The 18,090-nt window shown below is 37.1% G+C and overlaps 1 protein-coding gene across 1 annotated transcript in view; it reads left to right on the top strand.

Moving 5' to 3' along the window:
* Window positions 1-435: 435 nt before the first annotated feature.
* Window positions 436-18,090, top strand: part of LOC103026764 (mucin-12) — a 103,639-nt gene continuing 85,984 nt past the window's right edge. The window contains exons 1-2 of the mRNA XM_049474997.1: window positions 436-731; window positions 13,086-13,154. Coding sequence (XP_049330954.1) covers window positions 564-731; window positions 13,086-13,154 — 237 coding nt within the window. The 5' untranslated portion in view covers window positions 436-563. The remainder of the gene's footprint in view (window positions 732-13,085; window positions 13,155-18,090) is intronic.

Here is an 18,090-nt window from a genome sequence, read left to right as displayed (position 1 = left end):
AGGTGAGGTGCTAGACTAGTACTGTCTGTGTGTTTATTATATTAAAGGGGAGGTGCTAGACTAGTACTGTCTGTGTGTTTATTATTATATTAAAGGTGAGGTGCTAGACTAGTACTGTCTGTGTGTTTATTATATTAAAGGTGAGGTGTTAGAATAGTACTGTCTGTGTGTTTATTATATTAAAGGTGAGGTGCTAGACTAGTACTGTCTGTGTGTGTATCAGATAACTAATGCTATCTATACTGAGTTTTTTTTTAATTGTTTCTTCATATATAAAACACTCACCCCTCTGTGTGAGTGTGTGTGTGTGTATATGAGTGTGTGTGTGTGTGTGTGTGTGTGTGTTCATGCATGAGTGACCATTTTTTCCTCCCACCTGAAAACCCTGATAATAATTAACAGTGGTAATGCCCAACCGCAAACTTCACACTTCACTTCCCAATTCTTCAGGCTCCAGTCATGAGCTGTAACACACCTACGATAAAATCACAAAGTTCGAAAGGAAAAAGAAGACAGAATTCAGCAAGAAGTTAAAATTAAAGTATAGTCTTCAAGGCCTGAAGATGTGGATCAGAGAAGAAAGCAGCGTACGGCTCTTTTCTCAACAAAACCAGACGCTAAATGGACCACAAAGCTACTTTCGTCCCTCTCACCATGTCCGTCGCTCTGGGAGACACATCCACAACCACACTTGGCCGAGCAGCTCACAAGCCTGGCCTCAGGAGAACACGGTGAGTCTTGTAGGTTGACTAACTAAGTAAAGTAAAGCTAAGCTGGACACACTTTATTTGGGTGAGGAAAGTACTTCCGTTTGTTTACAGTAAGCTTAGATTCCCAAATTTCTTCAGCACTAAGGCTGAAGCATTAGCATTAGCAGCTAACCACTAGTTAGTTAGGACTAAGTGCAGTTGAAGGGAATGCTAATGCTGCTCCAGCAGTGCTAGCCGGGGTTAGCAGCAGGGTACAGGCTGATAATACTCACCTCTGAACAGGGAAATAGCTAGTGCGGTTAGCGGCTAATGCTAATGCTACTTCAGCCTCGTGCTGGAGAACTAAACTGAAACTCCTGTATAACTCTGTACTTCAGCAGAGTGGCTTTACTGCTCCTTAATACCTGACAAATTTGGGAAAAATTAAAGAGATTTTAAGTGCACCTTATAGTGCAACAAATATGTTAGTTCCCAAAGAATCGGTGATTCAGTTTCTGAATCAGTTTCTCTGATTTTGCTATTTATAGGTTTATATTTGAGTAAAATGAACATTGTTGTTTTATTCTATAAACTACAGACAACATTTCTCCCAAATTCCAAATAAAAATATTGTAATTTAGAGCATTTATTTGCAGAAAATGAGAAATGTCTGAGATAACAAAAAAGATGCAGAACTTTCAGACCTCAAATAATGCAAAAAAAAAAAAAGTTCATATTAATAATGAATTGTTTAGAAAAGAGTTCAGAAATCATTATTTGGTGGAATAAACCTGATGGTTTTTAATCACAGTTTTTTTTTCCATGCATCTTGGCATCATGTTCTCCTCCACCAGTCTTACACACTGCTTTTGGATAACTTTATGCTGCTTTACTCCTGGTGCAAAAAATAAATCAAGCAGTTCAGCTTGATTTGATGGCTTGTGATCATCCATCAAAACTCATCATTTTTAAGTGGTCTTTAGCTACTTTTAAGGCTCCTACACACCCGTAAGCTCTGATCACAGATCAGATGACTCTGATCTCTGCTTAAGAAATGAAAAAGCACTCTCATGTCCACCACATGCAGAGACAGAGACAGAGAGGGACAGAGAGACAGAGAGAGGCAGCAGGTTTCAGATCAGAGCATCTGCCCAGGTCTCCAGTGCTAATGAATGATAAGCAGGTTAGTTTCTGGGGTGCCAGTGTTGCCAGAGGTCAGTGGCTGCGCAGTGGGCTGGCAGGGCCGGGCGTGGCTTTATGGCCCCCCAGCGAGCCTCCAGATCTCAGACAGGCTGCTAACTCTGTTCTCTCCATTGTCTCAGCTAGTCTCAGCTAGTTCTGCCCATATTGATCTGTGATGCTTCCAGATTACGGCAGAATAGAGAGCTCTGTCCTGACTGCAGGGGTCCCCCTCTGATTCTCCTCTCTGCTTTCGGGGTCACAGAGTCTATGAAGCCCCCCTGACCCTCCGACTCGACACACACACTCATACACACACACACACACACACATACACTGAAAAAAAATATGAGTAAAATTTACTTAAAAAAAGGTTTCGCAACTTTCTGCATTTGCTTTTTTTAAAGTAAATTTAATTTAATGTAAATTAAAGTAACTTCAACTCGGTTTCAAGACTTAAATAGAGTTACACAGAGTATATAAATGAACCGAACTTCAATCAATCCTTTCTTTTAGTAAACTTTACTTCATTTCTGCATAAAATATTACATAATTACAATTACTTCATTTATACAATATTATCATATATAATTTTAGTTAAAACACACATTCAATGTTTTACATAATCTCAAATATTTATTTTGTAAACAGACCAAGTCTCACTGTCTCAACACGTGGATGGCATGTAATATATTCTAAATATACTTTTTAGTATACTAGTATAAAGAATGTATTACATGACATCCATGTGTTGAGACAGTGTAATACGTGTGTTTTAACTAAAATATTTAAATTTCAGGAATTATAATCTATTATGTATCATAAAATATTTGAGTAATATAAATTAAACAATTGTAATTAGGTAATATTGTATGCAGAATTTCAGTAAAGTTTACCAAAAAAGGATTAATTGAGCAAAAATAAATGAAGTAAAGTTTACTAAAAGAAATGATTGATTCAGTAAAAATAAATGAAGTAAAGTTTACTAAAAGAAAGGATTGATTCAGTAAAAATAAATGAAGTAAAGTTTACTAAAAGAAAGAATTGATTCAGTAATAATAAATGAAGTAAAGTTTACTAAAAGAAAGGATTGACTCAGTAAAAATAAACGAAGTAAAGTTTACTAAAAGAAAGGATTGATTCAGTAAAAATAAATGAAGTAAAGTTTACTAAAAGAAAGGATTGACTCAGTAAAATAAATGAAGTAAAGTTTACTAAAAGAAAGGATTGATTCAGTAAAATAAATGAAGTAAAGTTTACTAAAAGAAAGGATTGATTCAGTAAAAATAAATGAAGTAAAGTTTACTAAAAGAAAGGATTGATTCAGTAAAAATAAATGAAGTAAAGTTTACTAAAAGAAAGGATTGACTCAGTAAAATAAATGAAGTAAAGTTTACTAAAAGAAAGGATTGATTCAGTAAAATAAATGAAGTAAAGTTTACTAAAAGAAAGGATTGATTCAGTAAAAATAAATGAAGTAAAGTTTACTAAAAGAAAGGATTGATTCAGTAAAAATAAATGAAGTAAAGTTTACTAAAAGAAAGGATTGATTCAGTAAAAATAAATGAAGTAAAGTTTACTAAAAGAAAGGATTGATTCAGTAAAAATAAATGAAGTAAAGTTTAATAAAAGAAAGGATTGATTCAGTAAAAATAAATGAAGTAAAGTTTACTAAAAGAAAGGATTGATTCAGTAAAAATAAATGAAGTAAAGTTTACTAAAAGAAAGGATTGACTGAAGTTCAGTTCTCTTATTTACTCTGTGTAACATTTAAGTCTTGAAACCGAGTTGAAGTTACTTAAATTTATCTGAAATTAAATTTACTTAAAAAAGGAAATGCAGAAAGTTGCAAAACTTTTTTAAAGTAAATTTTTCTCATCATTTTTTCAGTGCACATACACACACTCATGCACAATCAGCCCACCAAAGCCAGCCAGGACGGACCCCATTAAAGCCGATTGCTTGGGTGCCCACATTCACATTCACAGCGCTCATGGCGGCTGACCCACAGAGCGACGGTGGGCTACTGTTGTGGGTTTTTTTGTGAGTTTTCATTTAATCCTCATCCTCCTCCATGCTGGGGAGCACGGCCTGCCTCTATTGTGCTTCTTAATGTGTTTGCAGTTTAGGGACCTCATTGTTTTTGGGGTAAAGGACTTCCTCATCTGCTCCTCGTCCCTTTGTGTGATGATTGATGTTGTGTGTTGTCAGGTTGGTGTGGGGACGTTGTCAGGGTGTGTCCCTCCTGTGTCTCGGCCTGGTAATACTCTTGTCCTGGATGTCTGCGTAATGTGGTTTGTCAGAGACTTGCTCTGCTATATCTTAGCTAAGTTCATTTGGTGATCGATGGGTTAATAACGCTCGCACTGACACCAGCACAAATACAATGCAGCCTTAAATGGATTAAGGGCCCTATTTTATTTTATTTTATTTTATTTTCAGGGTTTGTACGCTCATGAAAAACCTGGAAAAGTCATGGAATTGGATAATAGCAATGGAAAAAATAAATTTTAAGATAACAAAATACGTCAGCTCAGAGTTAATTCAAAATTAATAGTTTTAGACCTGCTATAATTCATTTTAATTATAGTTTTAGTTGGGTTTTTTTGTTTGTTTTATTGTCCGAGTCTGCACTGATCTTTTAAAAGTAGTCGTATGGTCATGAAAATTTGGACCAATTGGACCAAAGGCATGGAAAAGTCATGAAAAATCATGGAAATGTAATGGATAAAACGTGCGTAAACCCTGCATTTTATTGTATTTTACACCCTGCACAAGGAAATACTTTGCTTCTGCATCGTTTAAGTAGCATCAGTGCTTCTGAATACATCTGTATATATATATATATATATATATATATATCTGATGGGTCTGGAGGTCTGGTATAAGGAGAGGAATTAGTGCTATATTGAAAAGCAAACACTGCTGTGGCAATGTGTAAATGCATTTTACGTGCAGTTCTGATACAAATTCAGCATTTGGTTTTGAAAACGTAAATTCTTGTGTATTGATTTTTATTAAAGAGATCAATAGTGGTTTTGCATTTAATTTTTGCAGTATTCTGCATAGTAGTAAGCAAAATCAATACACTTTGTGGATTGCATTTACATTTTCCCACGGTAGTGTTTGCTTTTTAATTTGTCAGAAATTGTCCAAATTTCATCAAGGTTAAGAAAGTCTTCCTGTCTCTCTCTGTAAAGTGGCTGTTTTTCATTGGAGAGCAACAATATTCTAGCAAATACTAAAAACACATTTTTACTTAGCAGACTTAGAGTTAATCTTTTTTATTAGTTTTAACAACCTTCACTTTCCTAAATATTACAGAGTATTTATAGGAGACAGTCAGACATGTCAGATATTGTTAATTTCAAAAGATTCTACTCTACTTAAATCTGTCTTCATTTGCTCTGTAAATACTAACAGATTTTTGATATTTGCATTCATTTGACCACTTTTTCGAAAAAAAAAAAAAAATCTAACTAGCGAATGTAATGTATTTGTATTTTTTTGAGTGAGTGTCAGATATCTTATTGGAGAAAGACATTCTAGGGTGTTTTTGAGCTAAAAGTGCAGTAATTTAAGAAGAGGGTGTGATTCTTAGCAAACAATTAATTGGTTTACAATTTGCAGATGGTACATAGCAATGGAAATAAACTGAGCTTTGGAAATGGATTTTTTTTTAAAATGTCAATTCACTGTAAATTTACAAAGTCTTTATCTGTAATGGAACAAATTTTAGAAAAATTACAAACAAAGCCAGAGAAGAAAACTGCTACAGGAAGACGTCTGGCTGACCCACATTAGCCTTTTGCCTTTAGATTAACATGATTAATAAGGACTGAGACTCAGTTTCAGCAGAACTGAAGAGAATTAGAATTAGAGTTAGTCTGACAGGTGAAGTGATACGCAGTAATGAAGTCATTGCTAAAATAAAGATATCTGGGTGGAGTTTCCATGTTCTCCCTGTGTCTGCGTGGGTTTCCTCCAACAGTCCATAAACATGGAGATCAGGTAAATTGGATACCCTAAATTGTACGGAAAAATTGAAAATTGATTACTCTAAATTGATCTGGTGTGTATGTGTAAAGTGTGTTATGTATGTAGGTGTTTTGTGTGTGTAAATGTGTGTGTATGGCTGGGCCCAGATATGGATTGGTTCTCTGTCCTGTGTAAATGCTGTAGTGCCCGATGCAGTCCTCCAGGTGGACGGTCGTTTCCGGTTGAGAGTACGCTGTGCGCTATTGGCTGCCGCTTCTCCCCGGTGTGTGGATGAGTGTATATGTGTAATGTGCTTGTGTGTAAAACGAGTAAATTGTAAAGCGTCCTTGGGTTTCTAGAAAGGCGCTAAATAAGCTGAAATTCATTCATTAATTCATAAAGTAAAAATGATCTTGTCTGGGTCTTACAGCAGGAAAATAGGGGTGTTTTAAAGCCTTTTTCTCAGTAGTGTAAATTAGTTTTTTTTTTTGTTTTTTTTGATTGGACAAAGTGAACAACAACACAAGTTAAGCCTTTACTCTGAGCTTGGGTTTCTTTAAAATGCTATCCAGACCCGCAGGTTGCTTTTAATTAGCGTTTAGCTCAGCCGGATCAGGTGAGCAGCTCTCTCTGGCGATTGGACGTCGTATTCATGCCGTAACCCAACACCCTGCGCTGGAGCTGCGGGATCAGGCCTCGTTCCACCTCCAGCGCTCGAGCGGATGATCCCAAATCAGTGGCCATGCGCCTCCCTGCCATGTTTTCTGATGTCCTGATCATTGACTCTGGTAATGAGATTGGACAGGCGTGATTGGTGCATCCCCGTGGTCCGATACACTAAATGAGATTAGAGTGACTCCAGGCAGATGGGCTTTCCACTGCCAGAGCCTCTGAAGCCGTGGAGATGTCCTGCTTACAGCGCTGTTTTCCTGTCAGAGCGCTGTTTATCGTCTGCGGCGTGTGGGCTGCAAACTGAGGAAATGCGCAGCCGCCTGCTTTAGAGACGCAGGAAATGCGAGAGCAGCTTATCAATGTGGAGGAGAGATCAAATGACCTAATAGGAATAAAACCAGCAAACGTGGTGGCTGCCTCTTGCTCTCTCTCTCTCTCTCTCTCTCTGTCTCTCTCTCTCTCTCTCTGTCTCTCTCTGTCTCTCTCTGTCTCTCTCTCTCTCTCTCTCTCTCTCTCTCTTTCTCTCTCTTTCGGCCATCTGTCTCTGTCTTGGAGATGTTCAGATGTTCCTGAGCCCTGGCCTCCCCTGTATGTTTTATTAATTCACTTCCACCTAATTGCTCCCTCCTGTACGAGTCCATCTACATTAATAGACATTTAATCAGTGTTTTAATCAACGACTTAATCAGCGCTGCACAAAGAGAACTCAGGAGAACTCAAGATTAGCTCATCTGTGTGATGAGAGAGATAATAAAAGAGAGATAGAATATGATTACAGGAGAAATCCTACTATTAACACATAGCTTACATGGTTTACTTAACCCTTGTGTGGTGTTCGGGTCTGTGGGACCAGTTTTCATTTTTCATCAAATGATACTAAAAAATATTTTTTCTAACTCAAACTCATTGGCATTGGCTCATTTTTTGTGAAAAACATATATCAAAACACATTTTCAATAAACACACACTGTACACCCCCCCCCCTACACATTTATATTACATACAGTATGTTTGGCCATGGGCTAATAAACATTGCTTCATTTGTAAATTTGAAACTAAACAAATTATCTACTCATATCTTGAGTTTAATTCATTTTCTTTTACATTTTATTAAAAAACTAATAAAAAAAAGAGTAGCACTTTTTAAAAGAAATGTAACATAAGAAAGGTAAAGGGCAAATATTAACCATGTAAGCTGTTTATATTGCTTGTAATTTAGGTGAAGCAAGCATGTGTAAAGCATTTTAATGTAAAATTGCTTAATTTTGCTGAATTAAATACAAATAAAGTAAACGAGTAACAAAAATATGAACACCACAAGGGTTAAGGTCAGCTGATTCAAAACTTTGCATCAAGCATTTTTGCTTAATTTAGACTTATTTAACAACTGTTATCAGAATTTGCTACAATATGAAGCCTAGTGGGAACATTGGGATCTTACTGTAATGTTACAATAGATTTCTAAATGAGATAGAGAGAGAGAGAGAGAGAGAGAGAGAGAGAGAGAGAGAGAGAGAGAGAGAGTATGATTACATGAGAAATCCTACTATGAACTTAGTTTACACGGTTTATTTAAGGTCAGCTGATGCAAAACTCTTAAGCTTTAAAACATCATGTAGTTTTTCACCTTAAACCACTGACCATCTGACCTGCCCCTCAAAAACTCCCCCATCCATGTGTATTGAGCTGTTTATAAAAACATAACTTTTTTCCATTTTTAACCAGCACAAACACAAACATTTTCAGGAGATGAGGGTTTTATACATTGTCTCTAAGTTAAAGATAATTAGATAATGTTTTTTTCCCATGTTATTTTCAGGTTATGAATCTAAGTCTAAGAGACTGACTGATTTATGGTGATTGTTAGAAAATGTGCTTCAGATTTGTATTTAGGTCTGTTTTAGAAATTGTACTTGCTGTTTGAGGAATATGATATCAGATTTTGCCCTTCCCTCATTTTAAACTCCTCATCAGGAGAATTCTGCATATCTAACACAATGCTTGTCAATCACCATACATGCATGCATATGTATCTCACTCAACATGTTTTTGCTTAATTTCAGTTAATTTAAACAATATATTTTAAAAAAAATAATAATTACAAGATAATTTTACAACATGCTACTTTTTTATTTACAATACTAAAATGAAAAAAAAAAAAAACAGTTATTGACTAAACCTGAGGCACTTAAATGGCAAAATTAAAGCAAAAAATGAGGGTCTTCTAAAACTTTCAACTGGTATTGTATATATGTCTTTAATAAAGACACTATTCTTGATCCCCTATACACTAATTTACCCAGTAATTATGCTGTGTGATGTGACAGTTACCAAATTGTACCTAATCGCTATTTCTTCGTTCAACGCTGCTAACCCTGGCTAGCACTGCTGGAGCAACATTAGCATTACCCGCTAACTCCGCTCAGCGCTAGTTCTTTCGCTGTCTATTGGACTGTAGCCTGTGCATTTACTATGTTAAAACAAGCTACGTGGGAAGAACTGCTAGCGGTTAGCCGATAATGCTAATGCTCCAGCCTTAGCGCTGAAGAAATCCGTGAATCTAAGCTTACTGTAAATGAACAGAAGCACTTTACTCACACAAATAAATAATTGTTTTCAGGAGAGAAATCTGTGTAGATTAGCATCTAGCGCTGGCTTTACTTTACAAGAAAGTCTTTTTTATTACAGTTTTGTTTACTTAGCTTAGCTTTAGTCTTTACCAAACACAGTAATCTTGATCCCCTGGAAACAAATTTACCCAGTAATTTTGATATTCTGTGACAGTTACCACATTTTCTAAGGCTAACGTTGGCTAATTACCCCTAAAGCAACCCCAGACTCCTCTACAGGACTTTATTTTGTACGTTCTTTCCTCACTAAAACCTTTCCTTTTCTCTCCCACAAGCCTCAGCCTTCCTCTCCTCTAAATCTCTCTGCTCAGATTTCCGCGCTGGGTGTCCAAATGCACTTGATTTCACATTCAGGGTGTAATTAGGGAGCAGATTACTGTGGGCCGAGTGGCCGCGATTCAGCGCTGGAAATTGATCATTGTCCACCAGCCAGTGACCATTCAGGTAGAGATCGTAATTAGGGGGGCAGAAATTGCAGGAGGCTTTTTTCAGTGAGAAGCTTTAGTTAAGAATATTGTCTGCAGTCGTTTTCTGAAGCTGTGTGCTAATCAGCTGCGGTGGAGAGCAGAGAATAAAATGACACGCAGCACAAAGTGCCAATGACTGACAAATCATTAACACACAAACACACACACACACACACTCGTGAAATACTTGTGAAAATTTGTATGAAATTGAAATTGAAGGAAGGGGGATGGAACGACGGGTTTCAGGCTCTAAGTAGGTCAAACACTGCTAGCTAACCTACTAGCAAAGTTAGCATTATAGTATTTGAGCCATTGAATCTTGTTGAAATGTAAAGTACAAAAACTTTAAAACACCATCAGTTGCCTGATTAATTTTGTGTATGTAAAGAATTTGAGGGATATATGCACACACTGATGTATACAGCTCTTACTAAAGCTAAAGCGGCAGAGAAAACTCCTTTTCCCATTATGTTTCCCGTAATGTAAAGTGTGTGTACCATAAAAAACCAAGTTATATGACATACAAATTACAGGGTACCACTTTAAAATAAGACTACCCTTATAAAGGGTTTATACATGGTTTATAAACGAGTTTATGAATTATTCTTGATTAGGTTTGAAAGGCTTTAAAAACACATCAATTGAAAACAGTGGCAACAGAGATTCATTGTTTGCTTGGTCATATAAATCAACTTAGACATTTCATTTAAATATTTAGAGAGAGAAGATCTAAAGTTTTATAGTATTAATAAGTGTGGAACCACATTTGTGTCTGAAAAGATTCAGCTCACTGTTGCCATTTCTATTTGTGTATTGTTATATATATATATATATATATATATATATATAAATTGAACTGCTTATTAATGGGTTTTTAAATATTTGCAACCTAATTTAATTTTAATTTAATTTAATAGTATAATAGTTTATTTAACAGGGACAGTGTACATTAATTAACATTACTGTAAATGCACCAGAATTAACCTAACGTCTATTTTTCATCCGTTGTCCCTGGACAAATCTTGAAATGATCTACCTAAATAAAAACAACATGAAGATTACAATGAACAATGCAATTATAAAAGAGCAAAAAAGATAAAAGGCAGTGTATAAGTTTGCTAAAATACAGCTGTAGCTGAAAAGACACTCGAACTAAAGGTACTTTTCCCAAGGGAAAAAAAAAAGAAAAAATAGAAAATGAATAACCATTAATAAACTAATTTATGACCATTCATAAAGCCTTAATAAAGGTAGTCTTAATTTAAAGTGTTACCAGTTAAAAAGTGTTAAACAAATGACTCATCTGCAAGAAACAAACAAAATAAAAATGTGATATTTGAGTTTTATTTATTAATTTATTAATTAATGTATTATTTTTTTTTATTGAATTCTGTTATAAAATGCTTTATAGGCAGAAAATAGCATTTTTATATTTTTAGAGCCGAGGGTTAAGTAGGCTCCCCACGGCCCCTCAGCACAAACCTTCTGGGCTCCCTCTGCTTCCTCTGTGGCCCCTGTTAATCGAGTCTCAGATGCTGACTTTCAGCCTATGGAATCCGCCAGCGAGAAACAGATGAGCTCCGTATAATGAGGAAAGAATGAGGATAGAAGGAGTGCATATGCTTTAGAGAGAGAGAGAGAAACAGAGAAAGAGAGAGGAATAGGAGTAGAGAGGAGGAGTGATGGACGGATGGTGCCAGTGATGGATGATCCTCTGCTCAGGCTAGGGGCCACAGTTCAGAGCCGTGAGAAAGAGAGGGTGAAAGGGGGAAGAAGGGAGAAAGAGAGAGGACAAAACGAATGCAGGAGTCCTCCAGAGGTCCACAGCGTGAGCTGAGAGGGTCAGGAGGAGCTGACGGGACTGAGAGGTGGACAGCAGTGTCCATTATTGAGATTTAACTCAGGGCAGAAAGAAAGACAGAGGGGTAATTGATGCACTGAGGAGGCGGCCTACACTGAAAAAAAATGATGCGTTAAATTTACTTTAGAAAAGTTTCACAACTTTCTGCATTTGCTTAATTTATGATACATAATATATTATAATTCCTAAAATGTATAAATACTGTCTCAACAAATGGATGACATCCAATATCTTCTTTTCAGTATACTAAAAAGAATGTGTTACATGCCATCCGTGTGTTGAGACAATGTACTATGTGTGTTTTAACTATAATATATTATGTATCATAAATTATTTGAGTAATATTGTATAAATAAGTAATTGTAATTAGGTAATATTGTATGCAGAAATTAAGTAAAGGCGACTAAAAGAAAGGATTTACTGAAGTTCATTTTCCTTATTTGTGTTAAATTTAAGTCTTGAAACCGAGTTGAAGTTACTTAAATTTACATTAAATGAAACGTACTTAAAAAAAGCAAATGCAGAAAGTTGCAAAAAGTTTATAAAGTAAATTTTATGCATCATTTTTTTCAGTGTATGATGCATTGCGTGCACAGTGTAGATGTGTATATATGTGTGTGTGTGTGTGTGTGTGTGTGTGTGTGTGTGTGTTTTTCTTTGGGTGCTTTTTTTTTGTAATCTGCTATCCGTTTTCTGCTGTTATTTTTGCTGTTTATGTCCTCTGTTTTCCTGTCTTGTGTTCCCAGCCATGTGCTCTTTAAGCACATGGCCTTGTTTTGTTAGTGTCCTGTTTCCGCCCTAACTATTAGTGTTGTCACTTTGTGTCTTGTTTGTAACCCCGCCCGCTCGTTACTGGCCCTCTATGTTCCTCACCCTCCTCATGTATTTAAGACCCTTTGTTTCAGTATTTTATGTGAAGACTTTAGCGTTTTATGATGTCAGGTTAGTTTTTGACTCTAGTGTTATTTAGTCTCTTATTTTCCTAGTTTTGGTTAGTCTTTATTGTTGTCTTTGTTAATTAGTTATGTGTTTGCTTTCTACTTTTTTTTGCTTTGTTTATCTTGTTTGATTAATAAATATTTGATATCTGCTTTTTCGTCCATCATTTTACCATTACCTTGCGTGACACATTAAATATTTAGTCAGTTATTTATTAATATATTTATTTATTTGCACTCTTCTTCATGTTTATGTGTCTCTGATAATCCCCTCGACTCTTGAGAGGATTCCTTATGAATATTGCATGAAAACTGCTGTCATTGATTAAATCTAGGCATCTCTATTTTTGGAGAAGAAGGAGGGGCGTATTGCTCATGTTATTCACTCACCCGTATTCACCTTCTTGGGATAAAAAAACAAAAAAACAATTAACCCTTGTATTGTGTGAATGGCAGGGGTGGGAGGGTTAATCAAAAAAAGTAATCAATTGCAGATCATTGATTACCTGTTAAAACTGTAATTGTAATGTAATTTAAATTATTTTTACTATATTAAAGTAACATAATTAGATTATTTTCGGTCACTTTAAGAGTACTCTTTATAAAGAAGAACTTTTTTTAAAGCAGAAAACAAGTCAAATTAAAACTCTAATCTGATTTGTGTTCAACAGGCACCATCCTGTTACTTCACCTTCGTCAGTAGAGCTGTGCTGTGGAACAGAGGACTCCACCAACACAAGGTAAATTAGTTATCACATTTTTGTACACAATTCAGAACTTTTTTTTGCGCACAGTGTCAGAAAACTGGGTCTTCATCTGAGGTCTTGGGTCTTGCAGCAGGACAATGACCTAGTGGCCAACAATGAGTTCCAGTCCAAACACTGTAGAACACCCAGGGAGATATCATAAAATCGTAAAAAAGGCACAGAGACCTGTGTTCTCTCTTTGGGTGTGTACAGTAGGTGGCGCTCTCTCCCCTCAACACTCCCATTGTGATGCTGGCTGGCACAGGCATCTGCTGGCTGATGTATTTCACTGCATATACACTGCTTCAATGCATCAGCACACATGAACGCAGTGCCCTCTCCAAATGTACCCATTTCCCGTTTCTTAATAATTTTCATAAATGGAAAATGGTTTAATACAAGCTTTATTTCCTATATACTAATAAATATAAATGTACTGTACATTTATAAATGTAAAAGCAAACTTTTCCTATTAAATTATATATTAATATATTAAAAAACCCACCAGAGACTCCAACAATTTCTGCAGCCCTTTTCCAGGCTGTATTACGCTAATCAGAGTCGCTGTAAATCAGCAGGTATTGATCATAAAGGACAGGAAAAACCTGAAACTGCCATGATTAGCTTTTCTGTAATGCTTCTCTGGAACGCTTGAATTTAGCGTAACTAATATATATTTTTTTATACGCTGTGCTGAGGACACGTATCAGGCAAACCTGCTGGCTCTCTGATTGGACAGATGCATTGTGTTGGACGGATTAATTTGCATAAATTTCACCTCGGCTGAATTTTTATTTTTTTTTATTGCATCGCATCCCCAGCACTCGACGTGTCGGACCCATTATGCTACATTACACTCAGTTCACATTTAGACTCAAGCTGTCAACCAAGCACCATGCAGCTTAATTAAGGTCATGTCAGTGTGTATTTGCTATCATAACAGCGGTAAAAGTATGTTTTGCACGGCTCTAAATGTACTAATTCTCTTAATTAATCATGGGTGTGTTTTGGGGGTAAAATAAAATCAGTCAACCAATCACCATGTCACTTTTATTTGCCTTTAAGAGCCAGGTGCGCTCTGACTTTGGCGGATTGCTATTTTAATGGCACAGTGCTTTTATGCTTCTCAGCAGATGCAAGCAGCTAATTTAAGGGAACAGTAATGCTATTTAATTTTGTATTCTGTTTGTTGTTTTTTGTAAATGTTGGGTTTGTGCACTGCTGCCTGTCCATGTGTGTGTGTGTGTCACAAGCAGGGGTGTGCAGGGTGTGCAGGATGTGCGGCAAGTCTGCGTTGCCAAGTTAGCAATGAACGTCTGATTGATGATGTCTGTCCAGGTTGTATTCAGTCAGTGGTGCACCTGTGTTTTCCTGTATAACACACCTTATTTCCAGATCATCACACCCATCGGCTTATCAGCAGATATATTCACAAGCTCCGTTGCTATTTAAACGAGTCAAAATAGACTGTTGCTTGGGTGTAAGATAGCAATGAACATTGTGACGTGCCTTGCGTGCCTTGTGAGTGTAAGACAGGGCCCTAGTAGTCTTAATAAATGCCTAATGATTCTAAAATGGAAGATTTAAGACACAAACACACACACTACACACTTCTACACACAGATAAACTGTCCCTGTCCTCATCAGTCTCTTCCTCCAAAAAGGAGCTGGAGGCTAAAAGCGCCACAGTCAACAGAGCGGTTGTCATGGTCACTGCTGGGTTGTGTGGGCTGGCTTCCTGTCTTGGCCTCTGGTTAAACAAACAGCGAATAGAAGGACAAAGATTCTCCCGACTCCTTACAGACCCCTTTATTTACATGCTCAAAATGCCGCACACACTCAAATACACACACAGATACACACATATACAAGATTCAAAGATATAGATACTTAATTTACCAATATATATATATATATATATATATATATATATAAATACATAAATACATACAGCCAAAGACACAGTCAAATCATTCTGTATCTGATTCCTTCCTCTAATCACTCAACTGACCGTCTGATAATACACTGTCTGCTGTCGACCTTCTCCAGTCTGTTCTTTACTATACCTGACTCTCTCCTGTCCATCACGAGACCTTAATGACCCAACAGTTTCTCGTCATTCCTCCCGGTCTCCCCAGCAACAGTCCCCAAGGAGCTGGTGGGTTGGGACTTTGAGGACATTGCTAAAGACCCAGGAGCCAATGGAGTGCTGACTACAGCCCACAGAAACTATAACAGACAGGTGGGCAAACACTACTCTCCATAGCGTGAGTTATGATACAGTTTGGTGGACTACTGTAGAGCCAGCTGCAAATAGGCTACGATGTTAGCGCTCGCTAAAAGACAAAAGCTGCAAAGACTGCAAAATCTGCAAAAGCTGCAAATGCATTGTCCTGTCCAGAGACAATAACAGATTTATAACTCTCTGTAATAAATCACTATTACAACTATCACAACTGAATGTATTGTGGACGTATTGTGGAGGTCCAGCATACCAAAAACCTTATCTATCAATGATTACAAGCTCTCCTGCTCCAGATAAGCAAGATCAAGCCAAAAAAACATGATTTACTACCATCACCATGTTTCATAGATGAGATAAGGTTTTTGGTGTGCTGGAATTCAAAGTTTTCCTCCCTCAGAACGAAAAAAAAAAATACTTAAACCAAAATCCAGTAAACTAACAAGTTTCTAGCCTTCTGATTTAAGTATTTGTTTCTTTCTGAGGAAGAAAAACTTTGATTTTTTTATGGGGTGGTCTGAACAAATACTGCCTGAAAGTTCCAAATTATTATTTGAAATTATAATTCATTAAATTTAGTTCATTAAATGATTTGTTGTAGTTTTTTAACATTAAATAAATAAAAGTAACTATTTAACTATTAAACTCAAAGTACATTTTTAATTGAGTACATTTTACTTTTACTCGAGTAGATTTTCATGTACTTTTACTTTTACTTGAGTAGAATTTTAGCAAAGTAAAGGTACTTTTACATAAATACAAATATCCAGTACTTTTTGCACCTCTGGTCGTGCAATAGCCCGCAAGATCATTAAGGAACTCAAGGTTCTAACTTCTAAGCAACTGAAGGCCTCTCTCACTAGTCTTTGAGTCTACACTTATTAAGAGAACACTGAACAATAATGGTGTACATAAACAAGATTGCTGATTGTCTGCATGCAGTTTGAAAAACTGAAAAAAGGCTAGAAACTTGACCAAAATAGACAATGTTGGTTTACCGTATGTTTTAGTATTTTTTTCATTCTGAGGGAGGAAAACTTTGAATTCCAGCACACCAAAAACTTTATCTCATCTATGAAACATGGTGATGGTGGTAAATCATGGTTTTTGGCTTGATCTGCCTTATCTGGGGCAATGGGGAGCTTGTAATCATTGATAGGATGATGAATTAAGAACATATAAAAGAACATGTAAGAACATCTGTCTGTGATTTGAATCTAGTTAGAACCCTTTCTTACATACTGTGCAAGGTGCATCGCGGTGCTCATTGATATCTTACACCCTGTCAATAGTCTATTTTTGGCTGTAAGTGAGGTGTGTTTATCATTTTTTGATGTATTAATATCTTGGCAATGGAAAACACAGGTGCTCCACTGACTGATTTGAACCTAGACAACAGTCAACAGGCAAACGTTCATTGCTATCTTGGCAACACAGGAACTCAATGGGCAAACACTCTCACCTTACACACACACAAGGACAAGTAGATGAGCTGTTTGTGCGCCTTCACGGCATGAAGAGCAGGTCAATTTTTCTTATGTTGAGAATCGCAGAAATGCTGCGCTGTTAAAATAGCAATCCGCCACAGTCAGAGTGCGTCTGTCTCTTAAAGGGAATTATGCCTAAGGCATAGTGACACTACTCTGATTGGTTTATTTCACGTTTTTGTTTTACGCCCAAAATTAAACTCACCCATCATGATTTATTAAGAGAATTACTACATGCCTTTTGTGCTTTTCAAGATGCACAAGGTGTACTTTTCCTGTTGTTACGATAGCAAAGACAAACTGACATGCCCTAAATCAAGCTGCATGGTGCACGGTTAATGGTTCACCTATAGATCGCCTGTATAATTCTCTTTATTAAGAGAATTACTACATGCCTTTTGTGTGTTTCAAGATGCACAAGGAGTACTTTTCCCGTTGTTATGATAGCAAAGACAACACTGACATGCCCAAAATCAAGCAGCACGGTGCACGGTTGATGGTTCAACTATAGATCGGACCATAAAACAGGGTGAAAATGTGCTGCATTCTTTTTGTACAGAGGAACTGATGGATTTATCGATTTAACAAGATCAACCTGTTAGACTGACCTGGGACGAGTGTACAGTGCTCAAAGAAACTTGTAGAGAGATTGAAAAAGAGAGAAAAAAGAAAGAAACAGAGAGAGACGGAGAGAAAGAGAGAAAGAGAGGGGCCACACAGGGGCGAAAAATTGGCCTCATTGTCTTTTAGGGCAGAAAGTAGAAAGTTGCCATGAATGCTAAGCTGCATCTGAGGGCCGGCTTCTGACACGAGCGGCTAATCTGATTTACTCCTCCCGAACCCAGCCGCGCTACAATGCGCCCCACTGTCATCCCTCTCTCTCTCCCTCTATCTCTCTCGCCCCAGCGTCTCCTCCTCTCGCCTTTCTGCCCGTCTTCCCTCCTCTCCGCTTTTCTCCTCCGTCTCCCCCGGCCCGCCCCCCGTCTCGCGGAAAAGCTAATTACGGCACAGCAGAAACACAAATCTGGCTGATTGAAAAAGTCACTTTTTTTCAGCCGGGTTTAACCTTGTTAGAGCTAAGCCTGGCTTTCGTGGACGTCAGGCCGCTTTGAGAGGAATCCTCTGTTCGCCTGCAGACGTGGAGACAGAGACACGCTTATGCTTGGCCCGTGCTCACCCCCACCCCACCCTCCCCACCAAA

This window comes from Astyanax mexicanus, chromosome 2 (assembly GCF_023375975.1).
Source record: "Astyanax mexicanus isolate ESR-SI-001 chromosome 2, AstMex3_surface, whole genome shotgun sequence".
Taxonomy (NCBI): Eukaryota; Metazoa; Chordata; class Actinopteri; order Characiformes; family Acestrorhamphidae; genus Astyanax; species Astyanax mexicanus.
This window is presented reverse-complemented; position numbering and strand designations above follow the sequence as displayed.